Source organism: Eutrigla gurnardus (genome assembly GCF_963514095.1).
Source record: "Eutrigla gurnardus genome assembly, chromosome: 4".
NCBI lineage: Eukaryota > Metazoa > Chordata > Actinopteri > Perciformes > Triglidae > Eutrigla > Eutrigla gurnardus.
The window spans coordinates 27,362,623-27,389,284 of record NC_139918.1 but is presented as its reverse complement, the minus strand read 5'-3'; the positions used below and the strand labels follow the sequence as shown (position 1 = coordinate 27,389,284).

Genomic DNA, 26,662 nt, shown 5'->3' with positions numbered 1-26,662 from the left:
CGTGCAGCGACGATGCCCCGTGAGCTGCCCTTGCAAAATAGATGGCACAGATAGAGGAAAGGGAGAATGCTGTGTGAGATTCACGGCCAGAGGCAAGTTTATACATCTGGTGAGGCGGACGAGTCCAGCTCTGGCTGAGCGGACGACGGCCATGAATCCAACTTTCCTCCTTTTTGAGGAATGTGGACGTGAAGATTTACATGACACTCTCTGACAAAAGAGCATTTGAATTGAAAGGAAAGCAGTCGTGACGAGAATCAGCCGAGCAGATATGGTGAAGCAGATGTAAGCGGAGACGCGTGTCACATTGCAGGAGTCTGCTATAAAGCACGCTGGGGATCATCCGGAGATGTGTGTGTGTGTGTGTGTGGATGGCCACTTCCTTGCCCGTCATCACAACAGACAGAGCGAGCTGCTCCAGGCTCATGTCGTAGTGCTCCTGTGCTATTTTTAAAAAAAAGCAGAGCTCTGAAATAATTAGTCCGCGTAAAGATGGACGTAAATGAGGATGAAGTCATTTCACACGTGTAGTTTTCCTACAAAAACACTTTCTGTGGCTTGATTTCCAGCCGTTATTTATTTATTTTATTTTTTTGCATGATTACCACAGGTTGGGACTGTGACGATGCGTTTCACAATCAGCTCGTCTGAGTTGACATTTCAGTTAATTGGAGAGAATGACAGCTACAGAAGGCTCATGTTATTACAGCGACTCTGTTGAGCAACATTAGTGAAAAGTTCAGCAATCTGCATTTAATCTGGGCCAAAAGATGCTGGGAATATATATAAAATATATAAACAACAACTGCTATGTTACATCATTAAAACTGTATTTATTCATGGTGTAAAATGCAAGACATTTGGCTACAAAATACAATCAGCTGTTTAACTCTTAAAATGGTTCATTCAAGACGAGTTTGCAAGAAATTGTTTTGGATCGGTATCCGTAGCAACCATGAAACAAATTTTTTAATAACTGGGTGTTTATCTCAGCTCTTTGCTCGACTGTTGCTCTATTTTTTCCCCGATAGATATGGAATACGCTACAGCGTTCACTATTTATTAAACATTTCAAATATTTGTGAGCCACAGATGGTCGCCAGTTAAAACACTGGTTTTATGTCATCTATTTCCCCCTCGTTACGGTGACATCTGCGAGACAACAAAAATGACATTTAGCAGCTCGCCGTTAGAGATCCAGCACTCTGTCACATCGTGGAAACACCAGCCCACATGCAGCCGACCATCTGCCGTCAGGACGAGAGGAGGAGACGCGCAAGTTGGACAGGAGAGTAGGAGTTTGATGACTGACCCCCCCCCCGCTTCACGCCCGCCGTCGCCACCCAGCAAATCCATCACGGGGAAAGTTCCTGATCTGCTCCGATGCAGATTAATAAGGACTCGTTTCTCCGGGGCAGGCGGACTCAAGTAGCCTTTCCTACAGACCCGGATGTTACGTTAGAAAGACGAATAAGGGTGTTAAGGGTGAAAGTAATCTCCACCAACATTTAGAACATTTATCCTCCACGCTTTTTGGGTTAAAAGGCAGCCATTGTGCAGAATTGTCTGCCATTTAACCGAAGAATGAAACTGTTTTTTGGACACAATAAATGTTTAAATTCAGAGTCGATGCGTTGTCTGATCGGCTCTTAGAGGCCAACGATCAAACTGTTTAGAAGGAATAGCAGCTGATTGGCGACTGCACCTGTATCCTGGTCAGAATGCAGCAATAAAGACATTTACTGCACAAACACAAAACATTAACACTGGATGATACAGCCTTTTGAAATGTGGTGGTAGAGCTCATTGAGTCAATGGAGTTCTAGAGTAAAAAGGGAAATTCCTCTTGTACGTCAATTTTCATGTTGTTGTTTTTTTTAAAGCAAAATAACACCCTACTATAAATTATAAGCTTTTAAAGGCAACTTTTTTTGTTGTTGTCTGGTCCAGGATTCGTTTGTTTTGTCTTCCGACTATAACTCTTTCACAGCGTTTTTTGGGTTTTGCGATTATTACTCTTTAAAAATTCTACTTTTAGACATTTTTCTTAAGAAAATAATTTCTATTGAAAATCATTTCTATCTCAGATAAGACTCAAAAACAATAAAATAATCTGAGATAAGATGATCCCAAATAATAAGGTCTGCCACGATCAATAAAGGAAAATAAATAATGACTTTTTAGAAACAAACAAACAATTTTTGTATCCTGTATATTTTAAAAACAGGATTTTTCAAGTCACTCGTGATGATATTCACTATTATCCCAATGAGGAAAATTCACCACAATCATCTTATCCGTGATAAATATCTTCCATCGTCTCAGCCCTCGTCCCACTATCAGAAAGGGGAATACAAGTATATATCTCCCAGAATGCCTGTTGAGCAGCTCCTAACAGGACATGTCTCCACCTTGATCCCCGTGAGGATGATCTCGCTTCTATTTTGAGTCGCTCTGCTCCACTGAGCTGCCAGTTAGAGAACAGAGCATCCTCCTCTCTCTCTCTCTGTCTTTTTTGTTTTCTGTTTTACTACTTCAGTTTGGTCATCTGAAAGTTTCATTAACAGTAAAATAGCAAATATCCAAAGACAATATTCAAAATCGACTTCTCCGGCTTCCTAAATGTCATTTACAAATTCCCTTTTTTATCTCCACCTTCATGCATGCGGCTATAAATAACCTGCATATTCTCTCTCTCTCTCTCTCTCTCTCTCTCTCAGCATCCTGTTTGCAGACATAGTCGGCTTCACCAGTCTGGCCTCCCAGTGCACGGCCCAGGAACTGGTTAAACTGCTAAATGAGCTGTTTGGAAAGTTTGATGAGCTCGCCACGGTGAGTCTGCTTCCCTTCCTCCAGCGCACATCCCTCAATTACAGGCACTGTTGGCATGAGGAGCGTACACTCTGTCCAAACTCTGTGTGTGTGTGTGTGTGTGTGTGTGTGTGTGTGTGTGTGTGTGTGTGTGTGTGTGTGTGTGGTGTGTGTGGGTGTGTGTGTGCGTGCTTTGACCACAGGCTGCTGGCACATGCCACTATTGTGGCAGCTTAGCATGACGTCACCGCGAACACTGGAAGCCCATATGATGCTTAATATGATTACCCGGCGCTTCATTTGAGGCAGAGTAGACAGACCTCTTTAATCTGGGCCAGATTTACCCTGAGCTAAACCTCGTCGCTCACCGAACTGAACGAGGGGGGGACCGCCGAGTTCCCAATCTCTCTCCGTTTCACATGAAAAAGATTTCAGCTCTCCCATCTGTCGATATATCACTCTTTGTGATTTCGGCGCCGAAAATCCGCTCAACTTTTGCCGTGAATTTGACAACCACGTGTTAATCTTTCAAAATGTGACGCCGCACGTGTTACCAAGTCTTTCAGTGGAAAAAGTGGCACCTCGGTGTGCTTTTATGCCTTTAAATTTGTGTTAAAATGAGAGCACCTCTCCACAGAAAAGGTAGGGTATCGCTCCTTCTCCCTCCACTGTGAATTTTGGCTGACACATATCTTTTGTTTGGTGAGAAGGTTGAGCCCCCTGCAGATCACCCCGCCACAGCCTTATCTGCATGTAATCTGGCCTCTATTACTTACACCAGGCACATGCCCTTGTCAAATCCACTAATCCACAGGATTACAACTAACCCTTTTTTTGCTTTCATAGAAAGGGTTTTACTTGGCCGTGTGGGGAGCTTCTATTTTTAAACTTGTTTGTGTTTACGTGCACAAAATTAGAACGTGACTTAAAAAAAATAAATTAATAGAGAGCGTCTCTCATTTGACTCGTTATTGTCACAACAATTGGCATCGCCTTTCCGCTTAAGTCTTGGATCCGCTGCATTTGCCTGCCGTCTCACATCGGCAGCTGCAGCCCGTCTATTATCGACAGAAAGTTGAGCAAAAATTAGATAAATTCTTCAACGTTTTTAAGGCAAAGGATGCCCAAGACCTATAGTGACCCGGTGGAGGGATCCCCGATTACATATCGTATAAAATAAAATAAAAAACTATACTATATATTTGAATTCTATATTGGCGTTTTTACATCACAATTTTCATAACAAAACCTCATAAACTTGAATAAATAGGAAGATTTACATTGGCTTATTATAGGTTGTTTTCATGTTAAGGTGGACATATTTACATTTTCGGAAGAAATAAAGCTTGGGATAAAATCATTTCCGGGACCGCCTGCAGTAACTCTGCGGACCACCTCGGGGTCAAGGACCCCCTGTTGAAGATCTCTGCTCTAAACAGCAAACAGTCATGAGTCGGTTCAGGGACGCTACGATTCTTCAGCTTCAAACATGACACCGTTCATCTCCCGAAGTAGTAGAAACGCCACCTTGAGCCGTGTGATTGGAGGAGCCGACCTCCTGAATGGATCGGTCCTCGTTTCCGTTTGGCTGCCGGCCGTCTGTCCCCCCCCCCACACCCCCGAGCCACGAAAACTTGTCATGAAATGTTCTGGCCTTGCCCTGACCCACAGCCTCGCTCACTCTGATCCATGTTGGCAGGAAGTGGCAGTGCCAGTGACTCATCGCTGTGGTCACCGTGGCCACGCAGACTCTTTTTCTCTCGTTTCCATGCTAAGAGAGGGCGATGCCACATGGCCACTGGGAATCTTCTCATAATTCCATTCCAGCACCGTCCCCACACCACCTGTCCACTCTTTGGACTTGTCAAGCTGCATGGGAAGCCGGCCAGGAACACAGTGTACTCCTCAAAGTGCCGTTGGAGTCGACCGAGTCTCCTCTCCCTCTCGCCATCAAGCCCGTTTAAAAAGCAATGAAGAGAAGCCTTTTAACCTCCGCTTCTGAAAACGACACATTATCACTTTCACACTTAATCTTAGACGTCGGATATAAATAGATTTTTTTTTCGCGTGTGTGTGTTTGAGTGTTTAGGAGCATCAATCATCACTAATGCTCAGAAAAGAAAATGCACCGTTTCTGTCAAAGAGAGAGGCCATCATTTACTCAATTATAATTGATAATACTTTATCTTTCTCTCACATCATATTTAATTTTTTCACAGCATTTTTCAGTTCATAAAAGTTCATTATAACAGTTTTGAGTGCCTAAAAATGTATTTTTCAGCATTTGATTGCCCTTATCTCCACCCTCTCGAGTAACTTCTGGTTGCAAAAATAAATAAATAAGATGGCTACGACTTCAAAATGACATCCTCTTCTTATATTCAGTCTTGTATATAATATTTATTCTATGGTTGGAGGCATAAGAAACAATCCTTCTTGGACTGCGTCTTATTAAGAAGAAGGGGGGGGGGGGGGGGGGGGGGGTAGCTTCATAATCGAAATCTACAGGAAGCCCACTCTCAGCGATCAGTATTTTTGTTGGATTCCCACCACCCACAAAGACACAAGCTGGGAGTAATTATAACTCTTCACCGACGGGCTGAGAAGCTGCCGACTATACCGCTGAGACTGAAGACGAGGGGCGCAGACGTCTCAGCAAGGCCTCCGAACCGTATCACTACCCAGATTAGGTAGCAGACAGTCACACACGGGTGAAGTCAGAGCGTTTTACTGTTGAACTCCACCGTGAACCGGAACGCGGCGTTTTAGCTGTCGATTGGAATATTTGACATACAGGTTAAAAAATCATTTTGATGGGAATCTGGTTAAAAATGCAAGTAAAAGAAGGAGATTTAATGACGATGAGGGGGATAGCAAGAATATAAATTAACACACCAACTGGTCCATCTATAAACACTTCCTCTCCCTGGCCGAGCTCCCAACAGTCTGTCCGGCACCCAAAGCAACAGCTTCTGCTGTGAGAGGGACTCTGTGATTAATTTACTGTTGTTGTGATGCTATATAACATTAATAGCTCTGGACTGGATGTGCTTTTGTGCCCGTACGAGTGTGTGTGTGTGTGTATTCGTGTGTGTGTGTCGTCACCGTTTCCATGGCAGAGTTTCACAAAGCTCTTGGTTCTCGTCTCCCCTTTTCTCTCCTCTCCCAACACCTCCCTGCATCACAGCTTTGAGACTCCTCCGCTCCTTGTTTCCCGGCTCTGTGATTGACACGCAGCAGCCTACTTCCCTCGACTGTGTCTTTCATGCCCCGTGGTTCTCTGCACTCTCTTCTCTTGTGTTTCCATTTTTAGGACGGCTCAATGATGTATCTATCTACTGCCTCTTACTTCCTTCCACGAGTCAGACTTCCCCCTTCTCATTCACGCCGCACGACGGCTTGTGCAGGAATATTCTTTAAATCCTTTCCACTAAAAAAAACAATATTTCAGCCAAGCGTATCTGTTGTCCGAACTATTCCATGTTTGGTAGAAATAAAGCAAAGACTCCAGTTTAGATCTAGTCGTGAGTAGGCGTGAGACGATATAAAATGTTATATCATGATTATCTTGGCTTATCATCCCGACCATCATCAAAATATGCTTAAAACTCTTAAAATGACATTAAAACATACCAGAATCATATTTCATTTAGTCAAAAACACATATTTGTATAGTTTTTTTAGCAAAAAATTAATCTTGTAGATCATGAGGTCTCTTTTTTTTTTAAATCAGGCTCTATTTTTCACTTTTTCGTGCTCGTCACTTGTTGTTAGCAACCTAATAGCAATCAATTGTAATCTCTATATGAGAAACTACAGATTCCTATCACAGTGGAAGAAACTGAACTGCTATTCTCAAATACAATTCTGCAACAACAACAACAACAAAAAGCCTGGCTTTGTAGATGTGGATATTCGTACATCTGAAGGATTATATAAAACTAAATTCCTATGCCAAGGAAAACATTTAACAAACACAACGGCTTAGGATACTAATGAAAAAATATATATATTATTCTTAAATTAGGCACAAGGAGTGTTCGCTGCCCACACGGTGACAGCTGCCTTGCCAGAAACTAAAGTCTGGGTGTAAACAGAGCTCAGATCAGCCTGTTTGGGTTCGTCTCATGAGCAGGTGTGAGGATCACCGTCAAGTCCTGCAGTTTCCCCCTCAGACGCCTGTGTGTGAAAAACCATGGACTAAAGCAAAACCCAAGCCAAACAAGCCAGCTTGAGATCTGGATGGAGGAGAAACGAGAACAAAAAAAAAAGAAAAAATGCTTCTGTTACCAAAATAAAACGAGCCCAATTCAGGATAAAGCTCAGTTCCGTTGCAGTGAGAATACCAACTTGGAGAAGGTTAAAAGGTCAGAAATGAGGCTGGTACTTTTAGTAACTAATGAGTCAAGCTCTTAAAGCACTGGATCCTACAATTCCCATAATGCATCTTGAGTAGTTTTTCTCTGACTTGTACATTTGCCTCGTCTTTTAGTTTGAATCACCCCAGTTTACAACGCTGGCTTTTCTTTAAAAACATAAAAAATGTGTATTTTCCAAACCCAAACAGAGGTCACTATGACATCATCAGGGTCATTTCTCAGACTTGACAGTAGACTGTATACAACAAGAGGACGTAGTCACCGTGAGGTCACCCATTCGTTTGTCGTTTGTTGATTCTGTTTTCCATCTACTTCAATTACCTTCAACGTCACACACACACTAAAGGCTACTTGGAATATATTAACATTGGAGGGAGTTTTTAAAGATTTATTCCAAGAAAACAGCAGCCCTTGTTTCCAATTACCCATCGAATGTTTCTGTAAATAAACTCACAGCTGGACGGCTGAACATTTGCCACAGCTGTCAAATCTGTTAAATAATATCTACATTAATATGTTTACTTAACAGATCTCCAACACCCGCTCGCTCCAACGGAGGAAGTGTTGATATATTATTCATGTTGTTGTTGCACATAAATTATTGCTCATTAATTCAAATCAATAAAAAAAAATAAAAAAAAACAGGGAGCTGGGTGACAAAGAGGGAGCTGCAGTCGCTGCTTGCATGGCAGGCAGAGATGGAGGAAACGTCGAGACGACTTCACATATGAGGTGTTGGAGGAGGGCAGATCTGGAGATGGACGTGCTGCCCCCCCCCCACCATCTAAACAACAGGAGCGGGGACCCTAATCTTAAGCCTCATCAGTAGCATGCACACAACTCTGATGGTTGTCTTTGTGCAGCAGGAAAGCACCGCGTGTACCCACCGCTCGCTCCTTCGGGGCCTCGGAGGAAATGAACTGCTGCTACTCTCAGCTGGCTCGTCTTCTGCTTCATAATCGTTTACTGGATGTTCCTCCTTCCTGCTCGCCGTGTCCCTTTTGGTCCTCCCCCCCCCCGTTCTCTTTGTATGTGCTCGCTCAAGTGTTTGCTTATTTGCATCTCTGAGAGAATAAATGCGTTTGGAAGGTACAACTACAATACAGCAATATATTCCGACCTCACTGAAAATGTAAATTATTACATATTGCTAGGGGCTTCCTTACTTATGGAAATCGCAAAAAAAAAGAAAGAAAAAAAAGGTGTCCAAATCCACCTGCTTTGTCCATCTTGACCACCCGGATGCTTGGGTCACATGGCGCTGGTAATCCTGCTTGGGGCTGAATCAGGCCCCTAAGCCGTCGCGGTGCAGATTAGCACAGGAAAAGTACAGAGTAGGAGACTGTACTGTAAGTACGGGGCTTTCCCTCTACTTCCTGTAGCGTCAGCTCACTATAGCGCCATCTGTTACCGCCGTGACCCGAGGAGCCCCGAGGAGACCTCGTTGGCTCCGTTACAGTCAAGAAAAACATTGTCAAGGGCCTGGAGAGGGTCACGGCTCACGCGATGTGAAATTTCAATTTTCCAAGTATACACGAGTCTCGTCTATTTTTTTTTTTAAACCTACGTGACTCGCAATTTCGATTTTTCTACGGTGTCTATTTGAAGTAAATAACACATCTTGATATGATGGAGTGAAGTAACAAAACAACTTTGAAGCCAAGACTTTTTTTTTTGTTGCCGTTTAATTTTAGCTCTGAGATTCAGCTGCACGTTTGAAATGTTTGTCTTTTAGGAAAAGATCAAAAAGCACATTCGTTGAACCCCCCAGGAATTAAATAAATATCACAGCAGCACAAAAACACACAAAGTGATTTCACTAGTCATCAATGTTAAATTAGTAACAGCAGGAACCAGAGAGCTGGCATTCTCTAGGTTATTCTATATACGGTAAACGTAGCATTGTTAGCATGTTAGCAGAAGTAGCATTTAAACAAACCACGTTGGTCAAAGACGGTTCAGAACGCTTTTAAAGCCTTCGATGAACGAATGGGACACATTATATCCATGATATGACATTGACTTTACAAGATGGCCGGCCACAAAACCAGTAAAATAACCTGAGAGGACTGAGATAATTTACCATAAGGTCTGCCTGCATAAATACAAGATAATCAATGTAAATAATGTAGTTTGTATCCCACGTTTCACGATATTTACGAATATCCCGATAACAGAAATTCACCACGATCTATTTATTATTAGTGAGGTTCCGCAATAAAATCCTAAATGTTGAAGGATGACATATTTTGACATGTTATTAACACTAAAGAGGTAAAACAATCCCGCGCCATAAACTCAACAACCCCGTGGACCTGGCATCGATGGGTCGAAGCTCGGAGCTACAGTTAACGAATGACACTGATGGATGTGGATCAGTGAAATGGATAAACTATAATTAAATGTCAGAATGTTTTAACTCAAACATCCACTGCTCTGGTGTAACTTTGATGAATCTGAAGGAACAATGCCTTCTGGTCCTCTGCTATAATGTTGTTGTTTTTAACACTGTGATGATTAAAACTGGATTCAGAGCCGATAACGATGATTACTAATCAAGGAGACCGACAACCGATATGTGAAACCGATATCTGTCTGCAGTAAGAAACAAAAAAAAGTGTCAAAAGGGTGTCAAAATTTAGAATAAACTCTTAACGCTTTACCTTTTTTAACTGTTTTAACTGTTACTTTGTTTTATACCGTGTACATAGTCTATTATTGTATTTGCTATTTTTGTTATGTAACCCTTTGCTGCTGTAACCCTGTAAATGTCCCAACAAAAAATGATCTTATCTTAAAACATTGTGGTAATTCCATAATGGGCATCTTTAATTCACTTTCAACATGAAATCAACATTAAAAAAAATGCACTGAGCTATCGGCAGCGTTATTATGAAGTGGAACAAACAAACAAATAAAATAGTTCCCCTGAAGTTTCATAAAGTTAAAATAAAACCAGGGAGCAGCGACTGCATGGCATTTCAAAAAAGAAATAATGTGAATCCTCGTTGGAATCATAATCTGTTTTTGTTTTTTTGTACTTGTCAGGAGAACCACTGTCGCAGGATTAAGATCCTGGGAGACTGTTACTACTGCGTATCTGGACTGACCCAACCCAAGACGGACCACGCCCACTGCTGCGTGGAGATGGGCCTGGACATGATCGACACCATAACGTGAGTGGTGATTTCTACCTCCTACATGGGAATGAAAGTATAATCTATTCTAAACACAGCCTGTGTTGAGAGATTTCCTGCAGCCTGAGGAGCCATGTGTGCTGCGAGCGGATTCTTAACACTGAATATCTGAGCTGAACTACAGTTGGCTGAAAAGCAGCTACTTTATTGACCAAAAGAAATGAGAGCTTGAGGTGCAGCAAGAAAGATTAAAATCAGTAACTTTCATGACTTGACTCAAAACCTGTTAATTAAGACTTTTTTTTCTTCTTCCTCAACGCTGATGAAACACAAACGCGTTTTTTCTTCTTCTTCTCTTTAGTCTATTTTAAGTATTTTAGAGAAAAGTGTGATCCAGGTTCACACATTTCTTGTAGTCACATTTTTATATTATTCTCCTGACCTCAAACACTAAATCTAACACTAGAAACCCACCTCTTCAAACTGGCTTACTCCATTTAACTTTTCAGTATCTACCCATTCTTACTTTAGTCTGTTGTTGGTCAGTTTTTACTGTTTTTATTTTATTAAGTGTACATGCAAGGTTTCCTTGGGTGTCCTGGAAAACGCCCATATAATAATAATATTATTATTGTAATTTATATAAAGCTATACAGTTTGCATTAACTGGAAATAGTCTAGCAACAATGCAGGTTTAAGGAACACTGCTTTCAATATTATGTCTTTCAACTTATTAAAATACAACATCCTCTGCCACAGTTTTTTCATTTTTTGTCTAGTTTGTGTCTAAAGAGGCTTGTTCGAAAACATGTATTATTACTTTATGTAAAAAAATAATATACATTTAAGTTACAACAAATGAATGCTCTGCAATCCGTGCATACAAGTGTTTTATCGGTTATAAATATACAGCCACCTCACAAGAATTAACCAGAAAAGAGACAACAACGGATCCCACAATAAATAATAAAAAAGGGGCTTCGGACAAAATGACGCCTGGAAACTTATTTTTTTAGAATCAACAGTAGAATAAATAAAAAAATAAATGTATGTATGTTTAAACAACAAACTCAGAAAACACTAAACACGTATTTTACAGCAAAGGAGAGTCTGGGCGCCGTTTGACATCGCGCGGCGCGCGCACGCATCTACGTTGCTAGGGAACGCCGAGTTCAGCGGTTGTGTTGTGTTTGGGTGTGTTCTAAGGACTCACCTGTCTGAAAGAACCTGGACCAGGTTCGATTCCTCGGCTCGCTCGTCCCCCAAAGCATCACAAAACCGGTCCCGGTCCTCTCTGTCCCAGTAAAACCACTTCAACCGGCCTCTCGGTCCCAGTAGAACCACTTTAACCGGCCTCTCGGTCCCAGTAAAACCACTTCAACCGGCCTCTCGGTCCCAGTAGAACCACTTTAACCGGCCTCTCAGCCCCAGTAGAACCACTTCAACCGGCCTCTCGGTCCCTGTAGAACCACTTCTACCGGCCTCTCTGTCCGATTGAAAGTCCTCAAACACGTCACTAAAGCTAACTGTTGCTCGGCTAACACAGGGGTTAGCATGTACCGGTTAACGGGTCGACGTGAGATGTTAGCATGTAGCGTGTTAGCCCAGACCAGGACCCACTGTACAGATCACGAATATCGCGTAACGCAAGGTAAGGTGACACATTAAATCAGTTTTTCTTATTTTCACTTTGCTGAAGCACAACTCTAACCATTTTATCCTTAAAGCGCGCCCTGGCCCGTGAGCGCGGCGGCCGTGAACGCAATAATTTATAACCTAATCACTTCCGGACACGTCACGTCTCCGAAGACGGAACTCCGCCCCCCTGTGGCCGCAGGCACACCTGTAGCTTCTGCTGTCCGTAGTCAGGACTTGCATTACATTGCAGTAGATTGCCAGGGAAATAAATAAATTACATTAAATCAAATAAATACACAACAAAGAAACAACACCACTACATTTGAGATAAAAAAAAAAATACATAAAAAATAAATAAATACAAAATCAAAGGAGGAAAAGAATATGTCAACAGATGAGGAGCCATTTCATTTATTAAATAATAAAAGCATAACAAAAGTTGTCCATAACATAATTTACATTAACATCAGCAAAAGAGGCTATTGTATTAATTTCAATGACAAACAGCTATGGATATTAGAATACAATTAGTGTAGGAACAATTAAGAAAATGAATGGTTTCAGCTTCTAAAGAACAAAAGATGAAAGCATCCACCTCCAACTAAAATGTCTTGTGCAGAAAGGTAATACACTACTTGCCAATGTCACGTCGTTTTTGCGCTGCCTTGTAGATTATAGATGTAGAAATACAGACAAGGCCTCGCTCCGACGCTCCTCGTGTTCGTGTCCCCCTGCAGGTCAGTGGCCGAGGCCACAGAAGTCAACCTGAACATGCGCGTGGGCTTGCACACGGGTCGTGTGCTGTGTGGCGTGCTGGGCCTCAGGAAGTGGCAGTACGACGTGTGGTCCAATGACGTGACCCTTGCCAATGTGATGGAGGCTGGAGGACTACCTGGGTCAGTACTGCTGCACATTAAATACTTCATATGACGTATAACAACTTTGTTTAAGTGAACGATATTTTATTGCATGATGCATGATCATACGGATAGTATAATAGTGATGCTGTGGTTAGATCAGGAACAAAAAATAACACTGGTGGTGGTGAAGAAGGGAGTTGCCAAAGATCTGATGATGGGATGGGAGCAGGACTGGTGTCTGGATTTGATGATGACTGGAGGTGAATGGTACGGAGGAGGGTTCGCCTCGGTTTGAGCCGCAACGACATCCGGCAGCAGAAGAGAGAACCAAATTTAAACTCTGACAGCGTGATGTGATTGGCTTAGGGAGCTTGTGGTTGAATCTGGTTGGTGGAGAGAGAAAGAGAGAGATGTGAATGAAGGAGAGTGAAAGAGGGGGAAGAAATCATTTAAAAAACACTCATGAGCAGGATTTCATGCGTAAGAGCTCAGGACTGTTTGTGCCCCTGAGACCACTTGAGTCCTGTATTATCCTGTCCCATCTCTGCCTGTGTTCCCCAGGAAAGTCCACATCACCAAGTCCACGTTGGAGTGCCTAAACGGAGATTACGAGGTGGAGCCTGGAAACGGCCACGAGAGGAACGCCTTCCTCCAGAAACACGAGATCGAAACCTTCTTTATAGTGCCATCTCACCGCCGGAAGGTATTGTACCTGTACCTGTGTGCTGATGACGGCCCCGCTTGAACCTTTTTTTCTTTGTTTTTTTTTATCACCGAGACGGTGCGTACGCGTTAACGAGGCTTCAGCAGGACGTACGCTAATCAGCATTAAGGGACTTAACGAAGCAGACTTATCTTGACCCGTCTTTACCTCTATGCAAATACCCTTCACCAAAAACCCTCGGATAGAAACGGCCCCGACTAAAGCATCCAGTATCACATGATGGAGCTCCCACTACAAATGTACATATATATCTATCTATAAATATATAGATAGATATACATGTGTGTTAGTGCAGACACGTGAACATGCACGTCTCCAACAGATGTGCCACAAGCAGCTGGAGAGGGAATTTCAGTCTTGGTTCTGTATTACTCCTCTCCTTCTTCTCTTGCAGCAGGTTTTAGGTTATGCAGCGTTCTGCAGGTTACAAGGGTCCCGATATGAACCTGTCACATCCCAGTTTACGTGCATTTTATCCTTCAATACGCGGGAGACTTCGCCGACCCTCCGACGGTCGGACTTCATCAGAGACATGGCTCAGGGAGAGACGTTTCCCCTGACCGAGCTGCTTTTTATTTCACATGTTCATCACGACAAATGACATTTTCACTCTTTAAACGTTTGCTTCATGCATTTATCGCTCTTTCAAACAACAAAATAGCTTCAGGAAAGAGAGATGAGGGCGGGGCAGGGTGGGAGGTCGACCTCGTTTATTATGACCATCTGAGCCCGGTGATAATGATTGCGTGCGTTTGTGTGTGCATGAGCACGTTGCATGCCTGTGCATGACTTCCAGTCCCCCCTTTCACATGAATACATGTTGCTGTGTGGGGTCATCATGACTAAAACCCTTGTTCCCCATTTCTTATCCGACGACAGATATTCCCAGGATTGATTCTTTCGGATATAAAGCCCGCCAAAAAGATGAAGTTCAAAACCGTGTGCTACTTGCTAGTGCAGCTTATGCACTGCAGGAAGATGTTCAAGGCTGAGATTCCCTTCTCCAATGTCATGAACTGCGAGGACGGTGATAAGGTATAAACTCTCAGTGTCTGTGTTGACGTTTTTCTGTGTGTTCGTGTTGTGATTTAGGACAAAAAAGCTGAATATTTGGTGTCACTCTTCATGGTGTTGTTTAAGCATGACAGTATATATACAGCATTTAATACGATTCTCCTTTATAGTAAATATTTCAAGTTGATTTCTTGTACCACGACATTTCAATACACGAAAGGATGTAAATGTGTATGAGCTTAAAGTCCCAGTCGGCAACATGTTTTTGATCATATTGACTGAAGCCGACACTACGCTCCGATAGAACAACACAAATCATCCGGTTTTAGAAAAAAAAGCGCACCTCTATGTGCACGTAGAGCCTGTTGTTTGTTTTGCAAAAATCAACAGCGCCCGGATCATCCTGTCCAATCAGCACGCAGTGCTGTGTTCGTGCACACACAGAGCCCCTCCCCCCTCGGGTCGTACCACTATTACAGGGGGGAGGCGGAGGGAAGTAGCAACAAGCTTCCAATTCCTCGGTTAAAAAAAACGAAACGAGGAGGTCCAAAACAACCAAGGAAAAGAAAACACCGGTGGAAAAGAAGGGAAAAAAGAAAGATGGCGACGGTGCCCGTGATAAAACCAGAGTCAACATCGGACCCGCGTTTCAAAGGTGGCGTGATCTAAGGGAGTTCAAAGGGCACCAAGTCGAGGGGGAGGAGCTCGGTGGTCGTGGGGGAGGAGCTCGGTGGTCGTGGGGGAGGAGCTCGGTGGTCGTGGGGGAGGAGCTCGTGGTCGTGGGGAAGGAGCTCGGTGGTCGTGGGGAAGGAGTTCGGTGGTCGTGGGGGAGGAGCTCGGTGGTCGTGGGGGAGGAGGAGCTCGGTGGTCGTGGGGGAGGAGCTCGGTGGTCGTGGGGGAGGAGGAGCTCGGTGGTCGTGGGGAAGGAGCTCGGTGGTCGTGGGGGAGGAGGAGCTCGGTGGTCGTGGGGGAGGAGCTCGGTGGTCGTGGGGGAGGAGCTCGGTGGTCGTGGGGGAGGAGGAGCTCGGTGGTCGTGGGGGAGGAGCTCGGTGGTCGTGGGGGAGGAGGAGCTCGGTGGTCGTGGGGAAGGAGCTCGGTGGTCGTGGGGGAGGAGCTCGGTGGTTGTGGGAGAGGAGCTAGGTGGTCGTGGGGGAGGAGGAGCTCGGTGGTCGTGGGGGAGGAGCTCGGTGGTCGTGGGGGAGGAGCTTGTGGTCGTGGGGGAGGAGCTCGTGGTCGTGGGGGAGGAGGAGCTCGGTGGTCGTGGCAGAGGAGCGTGAGAGTTGGAAACATTCAAGTGCCCTCCATCCGCTGGACTTGCCGACTGGGACTTTAAGCTCTGCTGGACTTTATTCCATTCGAGCGAACATTAGAGGGGCATCATCGCGTGTTTCGTGGATTCCTTCATGCTAATGTGAACTCTGGGACACACAGTAGATTAACGCGGCCCAACGCCATCACACAAATGCTCTTCGTCACCTCGTTGGACATCGCAAACACTCAGTGTGTCATATTTGCAGCACAGCCGGTTCCTTTTCTTCTACAGACTCACAGTTAAGAGCCGAGGCCAATTCATTGATTCGTTTACTGATGAAATAAAGCGACTCTCGCTTATGTTTCAAGAAATTGGGGGTGGTTGCAGTAGCTTTTTTACATTTTACAGAAAAAAATCTACCACTACACTTACACTGTATTAGCTGAACTAGGTGAAGAAATAAAAGATTCCAGGTCATTAAAAAAGGCTTCATGAATGTGCATCTTCTAGTAATTAAATATACGGCTTTAACAGGATGTGTACTAAAAGAACACTCTCACTATCACTCGGAGTAGAAATCATAAAGTAAAAAGTATCTCTATGAAGGACATTTCTTCTGGCGGATTTTTTGCAAGGCTAACTGAAATAATAATTAAAAAAATTAGAAATCAATAATTCCCCTCAAATGCATTAAAACTAAAGTATCAAGCCTGTTGTGAACGTGAGGAGAAGAAAGTTGTTAAATGTAGATTAGTAAAAGAAAAGGGAGTAAATATTAAAGTAAAATGGACATTCTACAGTACAGTACAGGAAGTATTTGTACTTCAAATGAGCGAGGGAGTGATGGTTAAGTGATGACCACATCAAGACCTCAGCGTGTCACTCCAGACCGACACGCCGACAGCGACGCCGGCAAAGTGGCCAAATGTCAACGAGCTTACTTGACCTTGTGTGCCTTGAAAGAAATCCTGCGGCCTGGCAGCCGGTCAGTTCTCAGAACAGCTGTTTGAATCCAGACCTAAGATGTGTGTGTGTGTGTGTGTGTGTGTGTGTGTGTGTGTGTGTGTGTGTGTGTGTGTGTGTGTGTGTGTGTGTGTGTGCTCATATGTCAGGGGAATCCAGGATTTACAAAGAGCAGGGGTGCGGATTTGTGTGTATTTTCGATGAGTAAGCGTATTCCCGTTTTTAAAAACGTTGCCCCCGGTGGCTGCATGCAGTACTGCGTCGCCTCACACTTCCTCTTAGATCAGCATTACAGGTAACGAGGACGTCGTCACGCCGCAGACAGAAAAGCGGATTAGTACAAAGTGAAAGACGAAGTCACACATGCACCGTACATGCTGAAAGATGATTTAGCATTCAGACCACACACACACACACACACACACACACACACACACACACACACACACACACACACACACACACACACACACACACACACACACACACACACACACACACACACACGAATGGTGTGAAGCGACATATGCATTCGAGGCACGGAGGGGAGCAATATGAGGGACAAGAGATGAATGAATCTGTTTTTTTTGGGCTGCATGGTGAGTCCTGCGCTACGCTGAGCAGCACAGTATGGAAGACGAGGAGAAGTCTGCAGGTCACTGTGCTGCCGCCTCGTGAATAACAAAACGAGGAGCACGAGGGAGGCGCAGAGGAACGGAGGGATGGAGACGGGGAGATAAAGGGAGGACTGGATGGATAGAAACAGGGAGGAAGAAAGAGATTAAGCAGGGAAGTGAGCAAGTGTGGATGAATAGAAGAACAGGAGGGGAGGAGGGAGAATAGAGAAAAGCAGGGAAGAGAGAAAGGAAGGCACAAGCAAAGAGGGAGTGAGGAAGAACGTATTGAACCAGGGAAGGAAGGAATGAAGGAAGAATATATTGAAGGTGGAGAAAAGGGGCAGGAATAAAGAGGAATAGATGTTATCTAGGAAGAAAAGAAGAACAAAGACGTGAGAAAGGAAAGACCAAAGTAGGTAGATAGGAATGAAGGAAGTAAGGAAGAATATATGGAAGCAGGAAAGGATAGGATATGAGGAAGAATGTAAGGAAGCAGGGGAGGAACGAAGGAAGAATGTATGTAAGCAGGGAAGGAAAGAAGGAAGGATGTATGGAAGCAGGGAAGGAAAGAAGGAAGAATGTATGTAAGCAGGGAAGGAAAGAAGGAAGGATGTATGGAAGCAGGGAAGGAAAGAGGGAAGTAAGGAAGAATATATTTAAGCTGGGAAGGAAGGAAGGAAGGAAGGAAGGAAGGAAGGAAGGAAGGAAGGAAGGAAGGAAGGAAGGATGATGATGTATGGAAGCAGGGAAGGAAAGAAGGAAGTAAGGAAGAATATATTTAAGCTGGGAAGGAAGGAAGGAAGAATGTATGGAAGCAGGGAAGGAAAGAAGGAAGGAAAGATGTAGGGAAGCAGGGAAGGAAAGAAGAAAGTAAGGAAGAATATATTTAAGCTGGGAAGGAAGGAAGGAAGGAAGGAAGGAAGGAAGGAAGGAAGGAAGGAAGGAAGGAAGGAAGGAAGGAAGATTGTATGGAAGCAGGGAAGGAAAGAAGGAAGGAAAGATGTAGGGAAGCAGGAAAGAAAAAGAGGAAGTAAGGAAGAATATATTTAAGCTGGGAAGGAAGGAAGGAAGGAAGGAAGGAAGGAAGAATGTATGGAAGCAGGGAAGGAAAGGAGGATGGAAGCAGGGAAGGAAGGAAGTATAAACTGAAGCATGGAGAGAAGGACAGACAGGAAAAGGAGGTAAAGAAGGAAGTGAGCGAGCTGTAAACATTCATGTCATGTCACGGACTCACGAACACTGGAGATCCTTGCTCACCCTTTGCTCCATTACTGAGCCACTGAGCTACACAACTCATCCAACATGCTCATTTACATGCACACACACACACACACACACACACACATACATACACACACACACACACACACACACACACACACACACACACACACACACACACACACACACACACACACACACACACACACACACACACACACACACACAATGCCATGTTAACTCTCTGGCTTTGCTCCAATGCTCAATGTTTAGCAAAGCTGCTCACTTTGGCTGCCGGAGACACTTAGACACAGCAGGGTGCATTCGGTAATGAAGTTAAGTGTGAAGGCGACGTCCTAATTTGAAAGTATAATCAGCTGGCCGTGTTTACTGTTGCCTCTTATTCATCCTCGTCCCTAATATGATAATACTCCAGTAGTGCAGAGAACACGGGGCGCTTTGCATGGCAGCCTGTTTATCACGCTGCTGCTCTTGTTGTTTTTTGTTTATATCTATTTTCAAGACGTTCCTCTTTATCTCCACCAGCGGAGGGCCATGCGAACGGCCCCGCAGAAGCTGAGGAACCGCACCAACGCAAACCAGGCCAACGTGGTCCAGAGCAGCCCCAGGACCCGGGTCAACCGCTACATTGGCCGCCTGATCGAGGCCCGCCAGACCGAGTCGGACACGGCGGACCTCAACTTCCTCACACTCATGTATAAGTGCTCTGAGCGCGAGCAGAGGGTGAGGGGGGCTCTATAGACACATCTACCTGACTTAAACAACAAAAAACCTGCATGAATGTGATACCTGCTCTCTATCTGGTCTCTGGTATTACATAGTACCACCAGGTCCCTGATGAGTACTTCACCAGCGCAGTGGTCCTCTCTCTGATCCTAGCTGCCTTGTTTGGCCTTGTGTATCTTCTCATCATACCACAGTATGTACAGCAGATCCTGCTGTCGTCCATCTTTTCTCCTCTCTATTGCCTTCCCTCTCCCACCAAGTATCTTTTGAGCCACTCATCTTTTCAACTAACCCCCGCCATCTTCTTTTCTCCTTTTTTCTTCTTCTCTCCACTCAGGGGCACAGTGGTACTTGTCCTTCTCGTCTTCTGCATCTGTTTCCTAGTAGCTTGTATCATGTACCTGCACATCACTAGAGTACAGGTAAATACAGCTGCTTTCTTATTCTACATTTCCATATTCACTCTAGGACTTTAACTCCTTCTTTTTTCTTTTTTTTTGCTGACTAAAGAGAAATATGTAAATGTGTTCCACAAATCCTTTTAACGACTCAGTATTCATTGGCTTCCAGATAACTTCCTAAGCCCCTCTGCTGTGTATAAACGGAGAGCTGGGATAATAATTTATGCTTTTATGGAGGTTGATGGTCATCCTGAAAGCCACGTCAGTTTGAAAGTTGTTTTAATATTTTACACTTTCATCTTCTCCCTCTTTTTTTAACGCATCTTACTCACCCCAATCAGCATCTATCTGTTTGATTTCAAGCCTTTTCTTCTTATCCTATTCTTACAGCTACTAACACTTTGTCCCGGATGTAGTCTCGCCATATGTTAACATACGTAGTATCATATATGTGCAATATAAATATATGCATTCAGTATTCATCTAACTTGTTGTTTTTTGTCTCTCAGTGTTTTCCAGGGTGCCTGACCATTCAGATTCGCACTACTCTCTGTATTCTCATAGTGCTCTTAATCTACGCCGTGGCCCAGGCTTGTGTGGTAAGTAGGAAAGGCACGAGAAAGGTTTGCCATGTCTCGGGCTTTAGGTAAATTAGAGAGAGAAAAAAAATGAGGTAACAAAAACAGAAAAAAAAGCTGTGTTATCACTGGCGGCCCCTATCGGCTGTTTAACAGCAGTGAGAGAGGAGTCAGCGGGAAGTCAATGGCAGCACAAAACTGTCAATAAAAGTTGAGTCACCGCAACCACAAGAGGTCGTTGAGCATGCAGCTTTAAGCGGGCACCAAAACTATTATACAGTTAGCCACAGCAGAAGGCGAGATAAGCCGTGGACAGACACAACGGTGCACACTCACTCACGCACACACGGCCAATCACAAGATCCTCCTGGTGGAGATAAAAAGCTATTACAGTAACTATTAGAGTGTGAGTGCATAAATGTGTATCCGTTTACCCGCCAGGTGGGCTGCATGCCCTGGCTGTGGGACAGCGCCAACACCAACAGCTCCATCGTCATCATCGATTTGGACAGCGGCGCCAACCACACCATGGCGGAGCAGCCTTGCGACGGTGCCCGCTACGCCTTCTTGTCCTGTGTGGTGGGCACGCTCACCCTGGCACTTTTCCTGCGGGTCTCCTGGCTGCCAAAGCTGGTGCTGATGCTCCTTCTGGGGGTGCTGTACGTCACCGTGCTGGAGCTCAGCGGCTTCCGCAAGACCACAGGGTGAGAGAAGGTTCACAGCATGACACGACCCCGAACGGCACACACACTGCTTGGAAAAAAAACAACAAAAAAAAACATGTCATTTCCTGAAGTTACACGAGGCGACGATTGGCTGTGAATATCGAGCCACAGCTTTTGTGTTTGATCCGGAGACGGGGGACAGATAAGAAGGAGATTGGAAGAACATTTACAGTACATGTGTTGAGATGTGTGTTCGTGTGGAGGCGTCTTTTCTTGTCTGCAGCCCACACACTCTTTCATTTTCCACTCTTTGAAGCGGCACATGTGCTCATTAGTTCCAAATCAGAAGCCTGAAAGGACAATGTGGGCTGGATGATGGGAGCGCGTTAGCCGTTTCAACCCCGACGGCCCCGGACAATTTTTATCGGAGCTACGGATTATAAAAAAAACGTGCCCCCTGAAAAAAGTGATTATGTTGAATTTGTTAAGATAAACTCCCGAAGAGCTCATTTTGTTGCAGTTTCAGTAAGTAATATAATATCTGACGCTTCAAAATTTAAAGCACATTCAAGCTCTTTTCTAATGTAATATTAGTTTTTTTTATTTAATAAAACTTGGGATTCGTGATTGCTCCACACTGTGGGGGGTCCATTCAAGCCTCATGTGTAGTTTTCTGTGTGGTCCAGTGCTGACTTGTGTGTGTATGTGTGTGTTGGTCTCTTCCACAGTGGGGGGTCCTTCCACATCCGGGGCTACGAGCCCATCCTGTCTCTGTTGCTCTTTGTCAGCGCTCTGGCCCTCCACTCCAGGCAACTTGACCTCAAACTACGCTTGGACTTCCTCTGGGCTGTGCAGGTCAGGAAAGTGTCCAGTGTGGACGTCGGGAGGATTAAATCTTGATTACCATAATATACATTTTAATGCAAGTGTGTGTGTGTGCAGAAATGCTGCTATTTCAACATTGATATATGTAAATTATCAAGAAATGTATGGGGGCTTTGTATTTATTTATTTTTTTAAAGAACATGATTCTTGGCTTTCAGAAACATGAAATATTTTAAGTAACTGAAATATATAAAATCCAAATAGTTTTCTTCCATTCAACAAAGTAAACATAGCATAAATGTTTAGTATTAACAAATCAAGTATACTTTACTAGAGTAACTTTACCAACATGAACTCTAAAAACTCTGCTTGTATACAGGTTTATGTAAGTTTGAATCAATTTAATCAAGTTATTTAATGTATTCACACTGACTCATCATGATAGAAAAGCACTGTGTTAAATGAACAATGAACTTATATAATAAAATGAGATGGAAAATATTGGTATAATTATGTTTTGGAGTGTAGGCTGAAAGCTGTCTGTTCTTTGGCAAAGACGACGGTAAGAAGCTTGTTTTCGTTTGTCGCCAGGCGTGAAAAAAACAAAAAAAGAACAATGTAGGATTCCAAATGTTGAATTTGAAGCCATGTAGTCATTTAACCAGCAGCCATGTGATGTTCCCATCCAACCCCGAAGCCATGCGGTGTGTTGGGAGGGTTTTTACTGACCCCGTGTGGTGAAAATGTGGGACGATCCAGAGTCCTCATGGATCTGTTGTTTGTTTTGCTTTGTGCTCCGCTCGCTGTCAGGCGGAGGAGGACAGAGACGGCATGGAGAAAGTCAAGCTGGACAACAGGAGGATCCTCTTCAACCTCCTGCCGGCGCACGTGGCTCAACACTTCCTGTTGTCGAACCCCAGGAACATGGTGAGCCTCGCTAATAGACAGGCAGACAGGCAGACAGACAAACAGGTAGATGAACAGACGGAAGTATGAACATGAATCACGAGGCGCCAAAAGGAGTATTACAGACTTGCTTTTCCACATCAGGATCTGTACTATCAGTCCTACGCACAAGTGGGCGTCCTGTTTGCCTCGATCCCGAACTTCAACGACTTCTACATCGAGCTGGACGGCAACAACATGGGAGTGGAGTGCCTCAGACTTCTCAATGAGATCATCGCTGACTTCGATGAGGTGGGATGCAGATTTGACGTTTATTTCAACATAAACGCTCGGGCAGATTTGAACTGTGTTGCATTGTTTTTGTGTTTATCCTGCAGCTCATGGATAAGGAGTGCTACAAAGACATCGAGAAAATCAAAACCATCGGCAGCACGTACATGGCAGCTGTGGGCCTCGTCCCCACCATCGGTACCAAGGTGACGCCTCATTTTGTGCTCCTTTTTGTGCAGGTTTACGGTAAAATTATGCATTATAATGACGACAGTATGAGGGAATCGTTTGCGTTCTCCTCTTTAGGCCAAAAAATCTGTCTACGACCATCTGAGCACAATCGCCGACTACGCCATCGAGATGTTTGACGTTTTGGATGAAATCAACTACCAGTCGTACAACGAGTTTGTGTTGAGAGTGGGTACGTCGGCGGCCTTGGCATTAAAACACAAATCACAACGGTGCATGAGTAATGCCAGCATTTTGTTGACCTCGTTGTGGTGTTTGTGCAGGAATCAATGTGGGTCCGGTGGTTGCAGGGGTGATCGGGGCACGGCGACCTCAGTATGACATCTGGGGGAACACGGTCAACGTGGCCAGCCGGATGGACAGCACCGGAGTACCGGGAAAGATACAGGTATGCACTTATTACAGCATTTATTATCCAAGTCACTTAATTATAAAGGGAAGTTTGGTTTATGTGCAATGCTCAGCGGGAAAACTGGATACAAACGGTATCATAAAACGGTGTATATATGTATGTATACACCTTTTTTTTCCATTTATGGTTATTTTTTAAAAAGTTGATTTATGTTCTTGAATGCAATACTTTATTATTTTACTTTTTGTAATTATTGTGCGCACTGAACACCAAGGGAAACTCCTTGTATGTGAAAACGTACTGCTATATATATATATATTTTTAAATCCAACTATTTAGCTAAAAATGAGGATAATAATAAATAACTTTTATTTTGCTATTAGATTGAATTAGTGTCTTCCAACAGTAGTTTATTTACGTTTCCTCGCATTAACAATACAGGTGACTGAAGACGTCTACCGCCTGCTGAACACCAACTACGACCTGGTGTGCCGCGGCAAAGTCAGCGTCAAGGGCAAAGGTGAGATGCTGACCTACTTCCTGGAGGGCAAAGTTCAGTGCGTGGGCACCGTGACCACTTCTTCGGTCATGCGCTCCGCCAGCCTGGCACGCCGGATCCACTCCTGCGGCAAGACGAGCGTCCCGACCAATCTGGCCAGCGTCTCCTCCGCCGCCAGCATCATCAACATCCAGGTGAACGCCGCCAACAGCAGCAGCAACAGCCCAGCGGCGTGCCTGCCGTCGCCCTGCGTGCCGGCGGTGGGCGAGGACGACGAGGAGGACCAGGTTCAGATCTCGGGGATTGAGATCCAGGCCGTCCCGGCTGTGTCGGATGTAGCGGTGTAGGAAGGAGGACAAACCTTCAAAATAAGAGAAAGGGAAAGAAAAGCCTGGTTGGAGGCCAAGAAGAAGACAGGGCTGTCCAGGTGTTTCCTATCAATCCTGAGCTACAAACCCACAAACATGCTCATTCAGGATAGAAACTTCCGGAGGAATGACACGGTGATACGGACAATCATACTCACTTTTTAAAGGGATTTTTAAACCGCTCGCCACTCTCGGAAGACTACACAGAATCCTCCTTTTTTCACATCTCTATACCAGATGTTTAGATCTGCGGTGTCTCCGGGTTCCCGCTCAGATCCAGGTTTAATCTGTTGTTTTTCTATGTCGTGCATATTCCACGTACGCGGGATTACGTGCATCGACATCCAGAAAAAGGGGACTGATCACGCTATTTGCTTTTGCACTCGTCTTTTCTGATTATGCCAAGGATACATTGCATTATTGACGATGTAAAACGGTGTTTCTTTTTTGGTGTGTAAGCATGCATGTGTGTTACTTGTGAGCGTGCGTGTGCATGTGTGGTTAATTCTGAATTGTAATGAAACAGCACAAATACTTTTTTTTATACTCAGAGCTCACTGGATGAAATCGTGTTTTTTTTCCCCTTTTAAGACACATTTACAGTTAATAGCACATGACTTTTTTAAATAATTGACACAGCCATAGTGGCGGTACTCCTGTTGAAAGAAAACCAAAGTATTGAGCTTTCCGTTGATTTTTTTTAGTTCCACTTTAAGTTTATGTTGCCTCAACATAAAGAAAGAGAAAAAGGTTGCAGTAGGTCGGAGAACACTCAAAATTTTCGGTACTGTCGTCTTTCACGCATCACATTTCCACACTCCAGCGGTTTCCCCACTATAGTTCAGCTTGATTTTTTAACTCAAAGATATATCTAAGCTTTAGCACGTCTCTCAATACAGTCTCAGAAATGTCACCGCAAATATATTTGTAGCCTCTTTATCAGCGTGGAAACTTTCACTTGATCTGCAAAAGTGTAAATACGTCACGTTTCGAGTTTTTTGCCTTACTCAATAAGCTTACAGTGATTGCAACCTGCCTTTTTAAAAAAAAAAAAAGATATATTCACTTTGATATGCAGATCATACTTTTTTTGTAAATAGCCAAAAGCTGTAAACTATGTTGTATCTTGTACAATTGTAAAGTTGGGTTATTGAATATTTTGTAATAAAGACAATATTGGTGTATAAAACATCAAAAGAGTACGTCTGTGAATGTTAATAAATGTGGGCCACCAAAATAAAAAATAGGTGTTATGGTTGAGGGTCAAAATTAATTTTTTTAAGCACTTTTCAAGCATTTCAAGGTGTATTTCCATGCTTTTCCAGCACCTTCCAGCTGTGGTAAACTCCATATTTGTATCAATCCAATGGTCAGTATTCAGTCTACTTATTATGTCACTTGTTCATCACATTAAATGAGATGTTATTGTCCTCTAAACAACCAACATGATGTTTGGAGACAGCTTTTTACAGAAGGACCACAAATGAAAGGAAAACTAATTCCACTAACAGATCCACAGAAATATAATCACCAACTATTTTCATCATCTGTTCATCATCAAAAGTCATTTTTCATAAAGAAATGTCAGAAAATGCTGTTTTCAGTCCCTCAAATATGGAGATCTTCTTTTCTCTGTTCTATCATATATGTCATCACATAGAACACACATTTCAAGCACTTTATTCTACATTCAAGCACTTTTCAAACCTTGAAAACACCACACTAAAATTCAAGTGTTTTCAAGGATTTCCAGCACCCGTACCAACCCTGCATGAGGATTCAATCTATTTACATTTTGTCCACCAAAAACCTCAGCAAACGATCTTCAGGTAACAAATATTTTAATAGGTAGTTTTAGTTCATTCCACTCTATACATTTTTATTCCTCACACCTTAAGTTTATGGCTCTTAAAATAACAGCTTTCAGTTGTTGCAGCAAAAAATTGGCCGACAATGAGAGGGTTTATGATGCCGAACGGTGGCCGTCCAACAAACCCACGGCCAGATGAAAGTCACCGTGTCCCGAATGCTGAACGGGCCAGGATTGTTTTCCCAGCGTAATTTGTCGTGGGTTCACTCAGTGTAACAGTAAAGTCAACAAAAGCCTCCCTCGCTCAACCGTTTTTTTTTTTTTTTCAGTACAGTAGTGTTGTTTATTTCCCCACTTTGGAATGAAATACAACACA

At 43.7% G+C, this 26,662-nt stretch overlaps 1 protein-coding gene across 2 annotated transcripts in view; it reads left to right on the top strand.

Annotated features, from left to right (window-relative positions):
* The window catches only part of LOC311012073 (adenylate cyclase type 1-like), a 34,936-nt gene extending 9,278 nt beyond the window's left edge, over window positions 1-25,658 (top strand). The window contains exons 4-20 of one of the 2 annotated variants that reach the window (XM_084007393.1): window positions 2,721-2,832; window positions 10,239-10,366; window positions 12,703-12,861; window positions 13,387-13,528; window positions 14,429-14,584; window positions 19,163-19,360; window positions 19,459-19,556; window positions 19,701-19,785; window positions 20,274-20,363; window positions 20,784-21,046; window positions 21,736-21,862; window positions 22,643-22,804; window positions 22,883-23,029; window positions 23,116-23,214; window positions 23,315-23,429; window positions 23,521-23,645; window positions 24,051-25,658. In XM_084007393.1, the coding sequence (XP_083863519.1) occupies window positions 2,721-2,832; window positions 10,239-10,366; window positions 12,703-12,861; window positions 13,387-13,528; window positions 14,429-14,584; window positions 19,163-19,360; window positions 19,459-19,556; window positions 19,701-19,785; window positions 20,274-20,363; window positions 20,784-21,046; window positions 21,736-21,862; window positions 22,643-22,804; window positions 22,883-23,029; window positions 23,116-23,214; window positions 23,315-23,429; window positions 23,521-23,645; window positions 24,051-24,455 (2,611 nt within the window). In that variant the 3' untranslated portion in view covers window positions 24,456-25,658. The remainder of the gene's footprint in view (window positions 1-2,720; window positions 2,833-10,238; window positions 10,367-12,702; window positions 12,862-13,386; window positions 13,529-14,428; window positions 14,585-19,162; window positions 19,361-19,458; window positions 19,557-19,700; window positions 19,786-20,273; window positions 20,364-20,783; window positions 21,047-21,735; window positions 21,863-22,642; window positions 22,805-22,882; window positions 23,030-23,115; window positions 23,215-23,314; window positions 23,430-23,520; window positions 23,646-24,050) is intronic. The other variant, XM_084007394.1, reaches the window with a different exon arrangement.
* Window positions 25,659-26,662: the final 1,004 nt, after the last annotated feature.